General features: G+C 37.8%; 1 protein-coding gene across 2 annotated transcripts; it reads left to right on the top strand.

Moving 5' to 3' along the window:
* Positions 1–1,664: 1,664 nt before the first annotated feature.
* Positions 1,665–14,396, top strand: ark2cb (arkadia (RNF111) C-terminal like ring finger ubiquitin ligase 2Cb). Of its 2 annotated transcripts, XM_058389857.1 has the most exons (8): positions 1,665–1,915; positions 5,927–6,236; positions 6,378–6,509; positions 6,789–6,918; positions 7,900–8,004; positions 8,192–8,287; positions 10,476–10,579; positions 10,692–14,396. In XM_058389857.1, the coding sequence occupies exons 1-8, from the start codon at positions 1,855–1,857 to the stop codon at positions 10,807–10,809; spliced, it is 1,056 nt and encodes a 351-aa protein (XP_058245840.1). In that variant the 5' UTR covers positions 1,665–1,854; the 3' UTR covers positions 10,810–14,396. The 2 variants fall into 2 exon arrangements, 1 of the variants encoding a protein (XP_058245840.1); XR_009204594.1 differs by lacking the exons at positions 5,927–6,236; positions 6,378–6,509; positions 6,789–6,918; ... (2 more) ...; positions 10,476–10,579; positions 10,692–14,396 and adding an exon at positions 2,983–4,326.
* The last annotated feature ends 48 nt before the right edge of the window (positions 14,397–14,444 follow it).

Genomic DNA, 14,444 nt, shown 5'->3' on the forward strand with positions numbered 1-14,444 from the left:
TACGGGAATTCAGGGCACGAGGTGGGGACCCCCTTTACGGGATGCCAGTCCATAGCAGGGCATTAATACACACACACACACACACATTCACACACAACAGACAATTTAGAGATGTCACCCTGCCTACAGCACATGCTTAGATTGGGGGAGGAAACTGGAATACCCAGAGAAAACCACCCAAAGCATATGGGGAACATGCAAACACTGCATACACTGAGCAGAGGCAGAATCAAACCAGTCTGGCAATTCTCCTCTGACAGATATCTATCATGTAATATGGAGGCAAAAGCAGATGCAGGTTGAGAATTCATCAGCAGTGTAAAAAGGAACAAATAAACCGTGGCACAAAACTGCAGAATATGACAAAATAAAAAAATTAAAAAATCAGGCACTAGGAAAGGCTATGAAAGACAAAGAATGGTGAAACACAAGAGATTAAATAAGGTTACTGATGACATAAATTATGTGAGTATAATCATAGGAAAGAATGTAAGACACACCAGAAGAAGAAGCTCACATGGTGTACTAAGTTGCCCTCTTCTGGTCTGGCAAGGGGATGTCTGGCAAGGTTGCTGTGACAATGACCTTGGCAGATGTTTGTGTCTTAGTAATAAACGAGTATCTTTTTAATACCTGTATGTTTTCCCTGTGATTGTGTTTTCAATGTCAATGTGTATTTTAAATTCATTTGTTACTGAATGAAAACGTGAATGATGGAGACCTGCAGGGAATTATTTAATTGTTCAGTTGTCTAAGCTTTGATCTTGATTCTAATATAAATTTCCTGTAACTGCCAGGGGTAGTGTTTAAATGCCTTCTTGTGTGCACAAATTCATTGAAAATGAAAGAAATGTTTTTTAAATGAAAACCATTCATTTAGTGGCCGTATGAAGTCGCATTTTTTATAAATTAAAGTACCATTGTTAATGGTGCCCTTTTATTCCTCATGCCTCATGCACATGTAGGAACTTTTGGATATTTTGCAGCTATATGCATAACAGTTTGTGATTATTGTCAGAGTTATAAGTAACCTGTCCTCCAAAGATAGTGACAGACTTCTATCCACCTCTTTCTTCACATAGACTGTCCTCACAATGCACATATATAGTACCATATATTCTTACCATATAAGCTGAGTTCTCTTAAGTTCTGATATTTTCTCAAATTAGCTGTTCTTTTTGATTAGATTTTCTTTCTTTTTTTTTTTGCTTTCACTCTGCAAATTATTCGATATCCCCATCCTTTGCTACCTGATGAGGTATCAGACATTAGATTCACTCATGAACATATCTGGGTTTCCCTTGAAACAGTACTCCTGATTATATACAGTTGTAGAAAGGACATTATTTATAATCATACTCTCTGGTGTCACCCAGATGAGGATGGCTTCCCATTTGAGTCTGGTTCCTCTCAATATTTCTTCCTCATGTCATCCCAGGGAGTTTGTCCTTGCCACCGTTGCCCCAGACTTGCTAATTTGGGATAAATATAAATTTTATTTCAAACTTTTTAAATTACTATTAGAAATTTTTATATTTCTGTAAAGCTGCTTTCAGACGATGTCCATTGTTAAGGAAATATCGAAATAAAATAGAATTATGCATGTGGTATTGAGTATCTACGTGTGGTTTTTCCCCCTGCTCAGTAGCGCTATCTGGCGGTGAGTGGCAGTAGCAACCTGTTCATGTCCAGCTTTGTGTTGATCATCCAGCAGCAGTCCGCTGCTCTCCGTCTTTGTCCTCAAGGCAACTGCGCGCTTTGCCTTGAATGTAACGCTAGCTAGTTTTTATTTCTACTCGAGAGTATTTTGAGCCATCTATTTAAAGACTGTTAAACGATCAGAAGAATTTAAAGATGGTGTTAGTACACGTTGGATACCTGGTTCTACCCGTTTTCGGCTCAGTAAGGAATAGAGGTATTTATTACATTTACTTGTCTTAAGCCATTAACATTAGCTGTGTACGAAATCTTCCAAAAATACCACTTGCTTGCTAACATAGCTAGCTACGACCAGTTCCCTAGATAAAATCATTCGTCGACCTTGGTGGTAATTCCGCTCAGGCTGTAAGATAGCGATAAACAAATTCTCCGTGGCTGTTTGCCCTCCTTGCTGGCTAGAGTAAGCAAGCGAAGCGACAAGGGAGGATTTCACATAATCGTTGCATGACCGATTTCTGTTTTAGGGCAAGCTATTCTGTTAGCTAGCAGCTGAATGTTTTGGAAGACATTTGGTCGTCTACGGGGGGCACGTACCATAAATTGGGGGCATTGGTTTGTCTTTAGTAACCATATGTTTTGTGTATTTCATTGGTCTCCAATCCCCCCCCGCCAAAGCGTTAAAACACGTTTGCGGCTAGCTAGTTAGAGCTAGCTAGAGCCGCGAATAGACAATGAAGGCCCGAAAGAGTAGTTAAGGCATTTGATTATTGTGCTGCAATTTGGTGTAGCTGATCAATGTGTACTATTTACACGGTGATTCATTTGTGCAAGCATACAAATATTAACTGTCTTGTAATAGATCCTTAACCATAAGCGACAAGTTAAATTGGAACCTTGTGTTTGGGAGTTCAGCATTCAATCTGTAATTCTTTGTGATGGCCGCTTATCAGCTAAAGAGTAACTAGCCGATCAGTTAGATATTTGCAGCAAATACTACAGACGCTAGATAATGATCTGGTCCGACTTCCACGAAGTGTGTAAGCACAGTGTCACATGGTTATTGGCCGCTAATTCTATATTTATTCTTATGCTTGCATTTGAGCACGGCTCTCTCAGGGTGAGACATCCGCTAATTAGCTATCTAGCTAACTATGCTTAGCTTGCTCACATCGTCTACTAGCTGCCCGACTGACTAGCTAGCTGAGCGAATGTAGCTAGCTGGTTAACTAAGCTAGCGTGGCACTGATTTTTTTTTTTCTCCATGGAGTGGCATCAACGATTTCATTGTGCTTTTATTTCTGTTTCTTATTTCCTGTCTCATAGTATCGAGGCTGGCTCTACATTCTGCATTATCCGATCTTTGTCGTCCCCCCTCCATTGTGTAGCTAATGATCATCTGCTGCTGTGTGGTGTGGCCTCTGCCTGTTCTCTGCATTTAGCTGTTTTGTGATCCCCCTTCTTCATTTCCTCTTTCCATCCGAAGACGACATTGGTATTTGAACACCCAAGAACAGTGCTCCCTTATGTTAAAGACTAAAAAAAATAACATTAAGCTAAAATGTGTTTCTCTATGTTAAGTTGACATAGTTAACCCGTATACAGTAGCATTAGAGAAGTTGACTCATGTACATCCCTTCCAGCCTTGGTAGTCAACATGTGTAAATTCCTGTAAAGTGGATGCATTTTGCACTTCATATTTCTTAAACGAAAAAAGCATCATGTCTTTCGTACTAGCAAAGGTGCATTGTACCCATCTAGTGTGTTGGCTTGCTTTATTTAACTATTTATGTTCTTGAAATCGGGCAATTTCCAATCATTTTACTCCCTGTATCACAGGTTTTCAATCTTGGTTCTGGAGTACCTCCTGTCCTGTACATTTTAGTATTTCTCCTGCTCCCAACACACCTTATTCATCTAATCTGGTAAACAAGAGCCCTTCCTGTGTTGAAGTGGGTATATTAGAGTGGAGAAAACACTAAAATGTGCAGGACAGGTGTGCTCCAAGACCAGGTTTGGGAACCTGTGCCCTACATGTCTATAAAGCGAGATGGTGTCAAACAAGTATTTAAAGAAGAAATAAAGCATGCTATGCAATGTAATGGCCACACAAATATGTTACACTGCACCTGCGTCGATCATCCAGACATTTGCCACATGGCTTTAACAACTGCCTAAATAAGGCTTCTCAATACACACAGCATAAAAAATGATGCTAATTAATTAAGCACTTGACTTGATCTCTGCACTAACAAATTCCAAAATGCTATCCATTTCACAGGGATGTTTAATTTCCTGCACTGCTACAAATATCCTCTATTAGAGTGAAAATGTCTATTGTTTTGGTTGTGGTTTCTCTACCTTTTGTTCTGGTAATAGACTTCAATGCATGAATCACATTATTCATATTATTTTTTTTTATTCAACATTGATTAGACTCCAATGTAATCTTTCTGTAGAAAAGATGTACCCTGCTGTACTGTAATGTGCTGTAGCCAACACATCTGCTCATTGGATGCTGCTTTTGTTCTGTTTAACCCTGTACGGAGCATGGTGGGCCTTGCCTTTGGTCAATGTTGTTTTATTTGTTGCATGGTATTATTATTATGACACAAATCCACCTATACTAATATTTTTCAATAAAGAATATAGTATTTTTCCTAACCTCCAGTGTGCTTCTTGCTGATTTCCATTTATTGCCCCCCTCCCCACCTCCTCCCTCCTGCTGTGACAAAGATAGATTCCTTGCTTTCTTCATCACAAGAGCTCAATGAGTTTATATGTGGCCATTTGTGTTGATTATTTAGGTTCTTGAAGGTGCAGTGTGAACCCAGTGGTCCTTTAGGCTGTTAGTGTTTCCAAGATATCATGAAATCAATTTGATACTGCCTTGCATTGTATTGTAAATAGATTTTTTGGAAATTGCAACCCAATTTTAGAATGGTGTTGGTTACGAACATTTAAAGCTGCACCTTTAAGTCTTTTCTTAGTCAGTTATCCTGTCACAATGTACATGTCCCAATGCTGTGGTGTGTGGAGGTATCCAAACATTCCATCACTGTGACTGATTATTCTTTCTTCCACTAACACCTGGAAGACATTTTGTCCATTGGGTGAGGGGGGATTTCAAATCGCAGAATTTTAAGTAAATAATTTATTAAATTTGCCTTTTCAATTTTATTCATCACGTTTAGTGAACATTAGATCAAATCTTTATAATACAACCAGGTTTCAGGTGTAAATATATATATATTTTTAAATAAATAAAATAGCCTTCCTCGTATATTTGCTTTTACAATGAATCAATAGCAAAAACTCATGGTGTTTCACATTTTAGACTGTTCATTTTAGATTTTCATTTTCTCAATTTAATGTTTATATTACAAAGAACTATACAAGTAGTCAACTGCTTATATGTGTATGTGTGTTCATAGACGGCTCAAAGTTAGTAATAATGAGTAATTGTAAAATCTCAAAGAGACAAGGCAGAGCATGTTCAATGAACAGAAGATCTTTGACATATATGCAGGGAATTGGAAATCCTTTTGGGTGCACAGGAAGTTTCTTAATAAGCAGAGGTAAAACAAATCTTCCATAGCTTGCCAATTGTTTTCATGCTTTTGTGTTTGAGTGTAGGTGTATTCTCCACATGGCATTCACTCTTTGTACATCATTATGGAAGATGTGTAAAAATGTTCACCCATATGTCTTGTTTAGGTCCATGATTGTTTTGTTTTAATACCTTAGAAACAAATCATTAAATCATGCTCACCGTTTTATTTCTTGTGAACATACGTATTTTTACGTAAATTTTTGCTGTGGTGTTTTCCTGCATGCTTCGCAAGGGCAACTGTCCAAGTCATTTAGAGAATTATTCATCTGAGCCAAAGCCTATAGATTTTCCAGGGTCTTTGAGACAGCAGGTGTGGCCATGGAACTCCCTCAGAGAGGCTCAGCTAGCTGCTTGGAATAGTCAGAGAATAATAGTAGACTTGCTCGCATCTGTCGTTGAAGTGTCAGCTGCTGAGAGGTGAGAAGTGACCATGAGAACCCAAATGAAACTACACACTGCTGCTGACTACCACCGAGATGTCATGGTAGTATTACGAGCTAATAAATCTGTAAAAACACACTCGGACTTCACTCTGCTTTCTTCAAAAGTGCAGAGAGGTTTGGGAGGCTTAGTAGAGGTGATCAACAAGAGTTGTATATTCATTTAAAAACCATCTCTTTGCCAACATTAGTTGATCTGGTATCATTGTTCTTGCAGGATCTCAGTTTAACAGGCATCAGCATAGCCATGCTACCTCTTGCCGGCATTTCCAAGTAGGGCCTCAGGCCCAGATCCCTGTTGACTTCCCAATGCCCCATCCAGGACAATCTCAGGCGGGAATGAACCCGCACCTTGGCCCAACGCACCAGCCAGCTGCCCCGTTGCATCCTCCCCTTGGCCACATACCAGCACCACAGTTCCAGGACATCCAAGGCCCCCCCTTCCTACCTCAGGCTTTACACCAGCAATACCTCATCCAGCAGCAGATCCTGGAGGCACAGCACAGGAGGTTCCTTCCACAGCCCAGGTCAGAAAATGGCAAATCCATACTCTGACACATATTATGTATTATTTGGATATCATAAAATACTGACAGAAAAAAACCCTAAAATGACAAAACAACTTATGTTTTGATTAGCTTATATCAAACCTTGGTTCTTTCAAGCAGACATGCCCAAGAGAGAACAGCACACCATCCCCAGGCGATCCGTGCCCCCTATGAATACACCCCCTCCATACATGTTCCTCCCCCTCCACCTGTGCCGCAGCAGCCGCGCTATCTTGCTGAAGGAACAGACTGGTAATATTACAAGTTCTAATTTGTAAAACTTATTTTTGGCTACTTCAACGAGTCAGGGATTATATTTTATAATTGCTCACCACCGTTAAACAGAGATGTTACAGTTGTTTCTCTGGTAATTACTTATTTCAGTATTTATTTTATTGAAATGTAAATTACATTTAGACTAAACAGCAAGTAGTTCAAGTAGATCTACCTAAAAATATGTTAGTGTTAACAAGACATTCATGCATAAGGTGAATATCTGTGAACCCATGCTTGCATGGTCCTCCTTCTCAGGGATTTGAGTGTGGACCCTGGTCTACCTCATTCACACTACCATGTTCCTCAGCTTCCTCAGCACTATCAGCACTACCTGGCCTCTCCAAGGCTGCACCACTTTCCCAGAAATGCATCCTCAGCACAAGTGGTATGTTTTCTACATGTATTCCTTACAGTAAAATGATGTGCATCAGTGTATAGATTAACTATGGAAGTTGCCTGTTGCTAGTTCTGTTTTATAAGTCCAGTGCATTGTCAATAATGTTTATCCTTTAGGTTATATGTTATTCCATACTAAGAACATACACTCACCATGCACTTAGGACGACTGCCACATTGCCACATTACAGTAGAAAAGCATCTCATTATAAACAGCACATGAAACCTTGAGGTGGAAAGGCGACAACAGGAAAAGACCACATCAGGTTCTAATCCTATCAGCCAAGAACAAGAAACTGAGGCTGTCCAATTTGGGTCAGCCTGTGCCCTTGATAGCCTCAAATTCTTGTCCCTGGATGACAGGAATCTGGTGGTCTTCTGCGGTCCATCTCAAGGATCAGTGTTTTGTGCATGCTAAGATGCTTTTCTGCACATAGTGGTTATAAAGACTGATAATTTGGGTTACTATGGACTTCCTGACAGCTTGAACCAATCTGGCTATCTGACCTCTCTAATGAACAAGGTGTTTCCACAGAAGTCTTCTTTGCTCAATGCTCAATTCTAGAGTCTATTTTGTGTGAAATTCCAAGATGATCAGTAGTTTATGAAACACTTAAACTAGCCCTTCTGGTTCCAACGTCCATGCCATGATCAAAGTAATAGAGGTTAATTTCTTTATTCTGATGTTTGAAGTGAACATTAACTGAAGAGCTTAACCAGTGTCTGAATGATTTTGCTGCTACCAGATCGGTTGATTAGATGAATGTACTGCATGAATGTACAGGTTTTCTGCTAAAGTGGACAGTGAGTGTATGTGACACTGATGTGCTTAGTGACACTGTAACTTAAGTTGCCTGTAACTTAAGTTAATGTAAGTTGCCCCATAGGAACAATTATCTTAATCCCACAAAAAGCATGTTACATTCAAATGGCCTTGATTCAGATCAGCTAATGATCATGCTTTTCACAGGTTGTTCATGAGATCAGAAACTACCCCTACCCACAGTTACATCTATTGACCCTGCAGGGCCTCAATCCCTCCCGCCATGCCACCGCTGTGAGGGAAAGCTATGAGGTAGTGTCTAATCATGTTCTGACTAAGAGACGTAATTGCTAATGAATCAGCTTATTTAAGTAAAAGGCCACACTTGTTAAGCATTGTTGACAAAATAGGACAAGTGGCTTAATACTTAATTTCCCTTCAATCACTTGTGTAGTTGGTAAACATACAGCTACACAACTGCATATGTTTTTAATTTCAGGAACTCTTGCAGCTGGAAGACAGGCTTGGTAATGTGAATCGAGGGGCTGTGCAGACCACCATTGAGAGATTTACATTTCCTCATAAATACAAAAAGGTGAGCTGAACTGAATTATATTTTTAAATCCTAATAAACATAAATATGTAAATCTAAATATGCGTTATAGTGAAAATGTCCCACAGAATGTTTAAGCTTAAAAACACTGAACATTTCTACATTCCACATTGATCAACTAGTTATAAAGAGTAAAGCTCATAGCAGTGCATGCTTTCCTTTTTGTAGCTATGTACATATCAGTAATATGTTCAATGCAGGACTGATTCTGAATAGAGTTAGCAATATCCTGCCACAAATCAGACCTGTTGCTATTTGTGTATTTCATCTGACAGCTGAAGACATGGTCCATAAAAAGCTTACAAAGCATTTACAGGATCTCACTGTTGAAAAGTATTGAACAATAAAGTACTGGGTATACACGGTGCAAAAATTGAATTCAAAACAGTAGATGTACCATAGAATGCTGTGAAGCCCATCGTTAACTAGTGGAGAAAACGGGGCACCACAGTAACATTACCAAGAACAGGGCATATGATCAAAATTGGCAAAAGGACAAAAATAATTTCATTAGGGAGGCTGTCACAAGGCCATCAGCAATATTAACATGGCTGCAGTCATATCTGGCAAGTACCGATCACTTCCTGCATGTGTCTCTTATTCTACACATGTCTGGGCTGTGGAATAGGGTGGCTAGATAGAAGCCCTTTCTCAAAAAAAAAAAAAAAACACTTCTTAAACCATGTGGCAGAATGTGTTATGATCTGATGTCACTAAGGTAGAACATTTTGATCAGAATTCTAAATGATATGAAAAATCTTGACAACTTATCAAATGTAAGAACTCCATCCCAAAAAACACCATTCCCAAAGTGAAGCATGGTGGTGGCAGCATCATGCAGCAGCACTGCTTCTCTTCAGCTGGGACTGGGGATCCAAATACCAGTCTATTTTGGCACAAAGATAGGCCTCTGTTACACAGCTGAAAAAAAGCACAAATCTGAGTCAACAATAGCTTTACAAGAACAAGACCAGAGTTTTGGAAAGGCCAGAACAAAGCCCAGATCTAAAACCTAAAAGCCTGTGGAATGACTTGAAGAGGGCTGTGTACAGATCATCATCATGCAACCTGATAGTTCTGGAGCTTTTTTGCATGGATAAGCGGAATAAAATTGTCGAATCAAGATTTGCTATGCTGATAGACTCTTTTCCTAAAGGACAGAGTGCCTTATTACAAGTATGAAAGGTAATAGTTAGTATTAGTTAAGAGGTGTGCAACCATGTTTTTTTTAATCTCTGTATGAATTTTGTTGTTTGCTTAAAAACATTAAAGTTGGTCAAAATTCTGGTACGATTTGGGGCTTGTAGACTTTATATCCACTGTATCAGCTGGACTGCCTGTGTTTAATTGCCTGGTGATGTGAACTATATTTGTAGCTCAGGAATGCAAGTTTATTTGTATATTAAATGCATATTGCTTGATTTTGAGGAAAGCCCCCTGAGGTTTGCCATAAAATAAAAGATTTATTTAGTTATAAAGCCACACTAATAGCACACCATGTAATGCACACCAGGGAAAGTCATTCAATTTCAAGCTTATGCTAAGAAAAACTGTCCATCATAAATAAATAGCAATGTAAAGAACTGCATAGTTATTAAACGCTAGTAGACTAGCCTAAAGTTTAACTTTCCTTTTCAGCCAGTAATTCTATATTGGAACAACTAGACCGACTCTTTTGTTTTTGCTCTGCACTGAAGACATTTGGGTTTAAGGACAAAAGATGAATGTGAGATGATAGATCAGAATTTCACTAAATATGCATCTACACATTTATCTTAGTGATAAAAAGCATGAGAAATTGTGCATCTTTTAGAATTATAGCACATCTGATAGTCTGATGTCTTGATCACAGATCTTATCATCTCGTTGAGACTCTATAATGCTGGTCTTTAAAATATTAATTTATTCAGTACTCTCTAGTAATTGATCCCGATATTGTTGAATGTCTCTCCAAAGAGTAACTGATGCTCTGATCCTCTGGCTTTGTTTTAAGTTCTTGTCAAGGCTGTATGAACTTAAACACACATTCACTTAAGCTTGCTGTGATTCACGACAGGAATGTCTATACGATAGATTGTCATAGTTATGCAGTTTTGCTTCATCATTGCTTCTTTCTTGATTGTTTCACATGGTTGATATCTTCATGTATATTTTTGTATTTCTGTAACAGAGAAGACCACTGGAGCTAAAAATAGGTATGGATGAAGATGAGCTGGACACAGACGAAAAGTGTACAATTTGTTTGTCGGTGCTTGAGGATGGAGAGGATGTGAGGTAGTTTTAAACATTCTGTTAATCAAGTTTCTTTTATTTTGTGCCTACACTTTGATGTATAATTGATCCTTCTACTACAGTTTTAGCTAACATATATATTTTTTTCCATCAGGAGATTACCCTGCATGCACCTCTTCCACCAGGCTTGTGTTGACCAGTGGCTTGCAACCAATAAAAAGTGTCCCATTTGTAGGGTGGACATTGAGACCCAGCTGACTCCAGACAGCTGATGTCTTCTGTAGCGTTGGTGAAAGGTCTGCCATTTTTCCCTGTCCCTTTTTGGGTACTTTGCCAAATGTCTGTCTCTCCATCACCTCTCACCTTTGACCTTGCCTTCTGAGCCAACTCGAAACGTGAATCTTTAATTCATGTAGGATTAAAGGTGAATTGCAAAATGAGCAAAATGGAAAGGAGTCTGAGGATTCATGGAGAAGAACGTTCAGATCTGTGCAAGTGGGCAGGTTTCAGTGTGACTTTTTGCCGAGTCTGTCATTAAGATGGTTCCTATCAAAGTCCCCTGCATGGACATTCAGTGTGTTTAGGACAGTAAGTGCATCCCCTGGATGATCTCAACTGCAAATAACCTAAAGCTTTTCCTCTGTCACAATGTTTCATAATGCATTATAACAAAACTTTATGGAGCTTTCAAATTTCCAAACGTTAGTGGTAGTCAGTCATGTATTTCAGATGTTCTGCATTCTTCTATAGTGCAGTTAATCAACTCAAAAATATTTAAATGAGTACTCTGTGAGAACAATATGTGAATGGAGGTAGTCAATTAGTAGGAGATGTAATGAGTAGATTAAAAAGTTAAATGGATTTAAAACAAAATCCTAAAAAGGTATGTGAAAGGAAAACACAAGTGAAGTACTCCAGTATGAAATGACACTATTGATTATTAACTGTAATTATCAGAAGTGATATATAATATACTTTCTGTAACCATGGTGACAGCAAGACCAGGCTTGATTTAAGCTGTGACAGTATGTATTTGTGCTTGTGAAATCTCCATGCTTAGAAAAGTATCCTCAAAATGCATGTTCTGTGAGAGGCTGAGGCTTGTTTTCAGGAACATAATGGAAAGATGGGCAGTTTGTGCATGACAGATATTTTACTAATTCTGACACTGTGTTCTCAACATGTCACTGAAGAAACCAGGAGTGAGATGTATACCTTAATGCCTGTAGGACAAGCACACATTCTAATAACAACAGCCTACTTCTCAGTGTTTCCATTAGCAATGTAAGTATGTGGTATCGCTTGAAAGTACAGCATATGTAGAGTATGAAGCTAACCAAGAAAGCAGTCATATTGTGCATGAAAACTGTTGCTGCCATTTCTGGAGGAGATGAAAAGGGAGAAAAGCCATTGTTTTATAGATACCAAACATAACTTTTCTAATCTGTACTTTGAGTTCATTTCATTCTTTCCATTCTGTTCTTCATGTTTTTCCCTAATATTGATGATTATGCCAACCTAGTTGTGGGGCTGTTTCAGCTTCTCACCATTTTAAATAAGTAGCTGCAATGCTGGAATAATATTTATTGTTGTCTTAATGTAGCTAGCTGTTATTTTTGTAAATGCACTATATTATGAGGTTGCCTGACTTTGATGTGATTGTGAATGTTTCTCTTGTCCCTGCTTATGCATTTGCACTCAGTGACCTGTCTCTTTGAACGTGTACACTGCGGTTGCTCCTGACAGTATACTCCATCCAAAAAAAAAAAGTAGCGCGGCCTAACATTAGTCATTTGCTTCACTTGTATTACTTAAATTATTTGAACCCTCGCTTAATTGTATGTGAATTCATGGCTTAGTAGCATTTCTGACACTAATTTGACAAAACAAATGCATTGCAATGCAGTAATGCATTGATTAATACAACTTGCTTGTTTTTGATTGCCTTTCCCAGGATTAGAGTCAATTTAAAACATTTTGGTAAATTGTACTTGAGAAGCAAAGAACTGGAGAAGTTTCAATTTCCGTTACATCTTAAATTGGCTTTATTATTATTATTATTATTATTATTATTATTATTATTATTATTATCATGATTGTCTCAGTGAGAGTTTAGTGTAGCTAACCCTTGCTGGCCTTTCTACGTGTGAGCAGTGTTAATGTCTGTTGAGCTTCCTTCTGTGACTTCAATGAAAACTTTCCTTCAGAAGGTACAGATCAGTCTTTTCTCATTTCCTGTGTGCAGCATTCAATAGTTTACACAGGATTTTGTGCAGTAAAAATGCCTTAAGTATTTAACAATCATAATTTATTACTAACTTTAGCTACTATGGGTGCATATTTATGTTTTGATTTAGTTTAGCGATTGAATCATTTTATTTATTTACATAGGCATAACGTGTATAAATACCTCATTGTGCATACTTTAATGGGAGTGCTTTGCATGCATTTGTTATTTAAAGGAGAAAAAGAGAAACAAAACAAGAAAAAAATTCAAAAGGGTCTGCTGAAACGTGTCAGTGTGTGGTGCTGTGGATTTGGTTACATTCCATTAATGCGATTTCAAAGAATTCTTTAGCTGTGATCTAGTAGACAAACTGCTATAGACTGGAAATGTTTTGCATGTATCTCCTATTTTGCACTCTCAGCTTGGCTACCCTCTCACTGGCATTTGGAAAATGTGCACCATACTCTTTTTATTTTAATTCATCTAACTTGGTTAGTATCTAACATTTTTTTTTTAAGTATTACAACACAGCTTAGTGCAGAGTGAGATGTACTGTGATTAGCCACTTGTCCAAAATGCTTTATATTAGCTGGATTTCTATTACATAGAGACCGGGCTTTTTTTTATTTTTTAATCTTCTGTTTGCATATTTTCCCTACTTCTTAATCTTTTTTGATACTTAGTAACAGGGTCTGAAGCTAAATGTCTGTCTGAAGATATATCTATCACTAAATGTAATGTGGCCATTATTTATTCTTTTGATATTTTTAGCTGAAGAATTGGACAAAATTGCAAATGACAAAAATCTGAACTATATTTAGCTCTCACCTAGACCAGGCACTTATATTTTAAAAGGTGCACCTTTTCAGCACGGCATGGTATATTAATTTAGAATAGATTCAGCCAAAAAGGGCAGAAGTCCCACCTGCTTGATCATAATTGCATCAAACAGGACACACCAGAAAACTATTTTCTTGGTTGAATTGACAAACACATTCAACCTCCCTATTTATTTGCAGACACCTGATATGATTGAGAAATGATATAAGACATGCCTTGTCATATGAGTTTTCCCACCAGCCTCAAGGTCTTTTTCCTTGCTCCACCACACTAGAAGATTTTGGACATACAGCAATAGTATTATGTTTTGCAAACAGAATGAACAGTAGATCCTAAAGCACAAGCTCTATAATGCATGTCTTTCTCAGGTTTTAATATACGTATGAGAATGGATAGATATGTTAAAATATTTTACCATAAATCTTTCTGATGTTTTTTCTGCTGCTGATGTTAAAAAATATTGAATAACCTGCCAGTGAAAGGGAAGTGGCTATCTTTGTATAAGACACTGCTGTTGCTGTTACTGCGCAATGTTTTCTGACATTAATATTTTATAGTCAAGTAGAAAAAAATATGTATTGACAATATTTAAGCAATAGCTTGATGATCATCATGTACGATAACTAGATTAAGTGTATATTGCGTAAAAAAAACAACTTAGATTCACTTTTGGTGGATTTTGTACTGTATTTATTACTAATGATGCAAAAAGTTGCATAGCTTAACCCAAACTGTTCTTTCTTTTTTAATTTCTTGTCTTGTATATGACCTTTTTGTATGTGTTTTTCAAATAAAATTTAAAAATGCTTTAAGATGATCCATTATTTCATTTAGATCAAT

Source organism: Hemibagrus wyckioides, linkage group LG05 (assembly GCF_019097595.1).
Source record: "Hemibagrus wyckioides isolate EC202008001 linkage group LG05, SWU_Hwy_1.0, whole genome shotgun sequence".
Lineage (NCBI taxonomy): Eukaryota > Metazoa > Chordata > Actinopteri > Siluriformes > Bagridae > Hemibagrus > Hemibagrus wyckioides.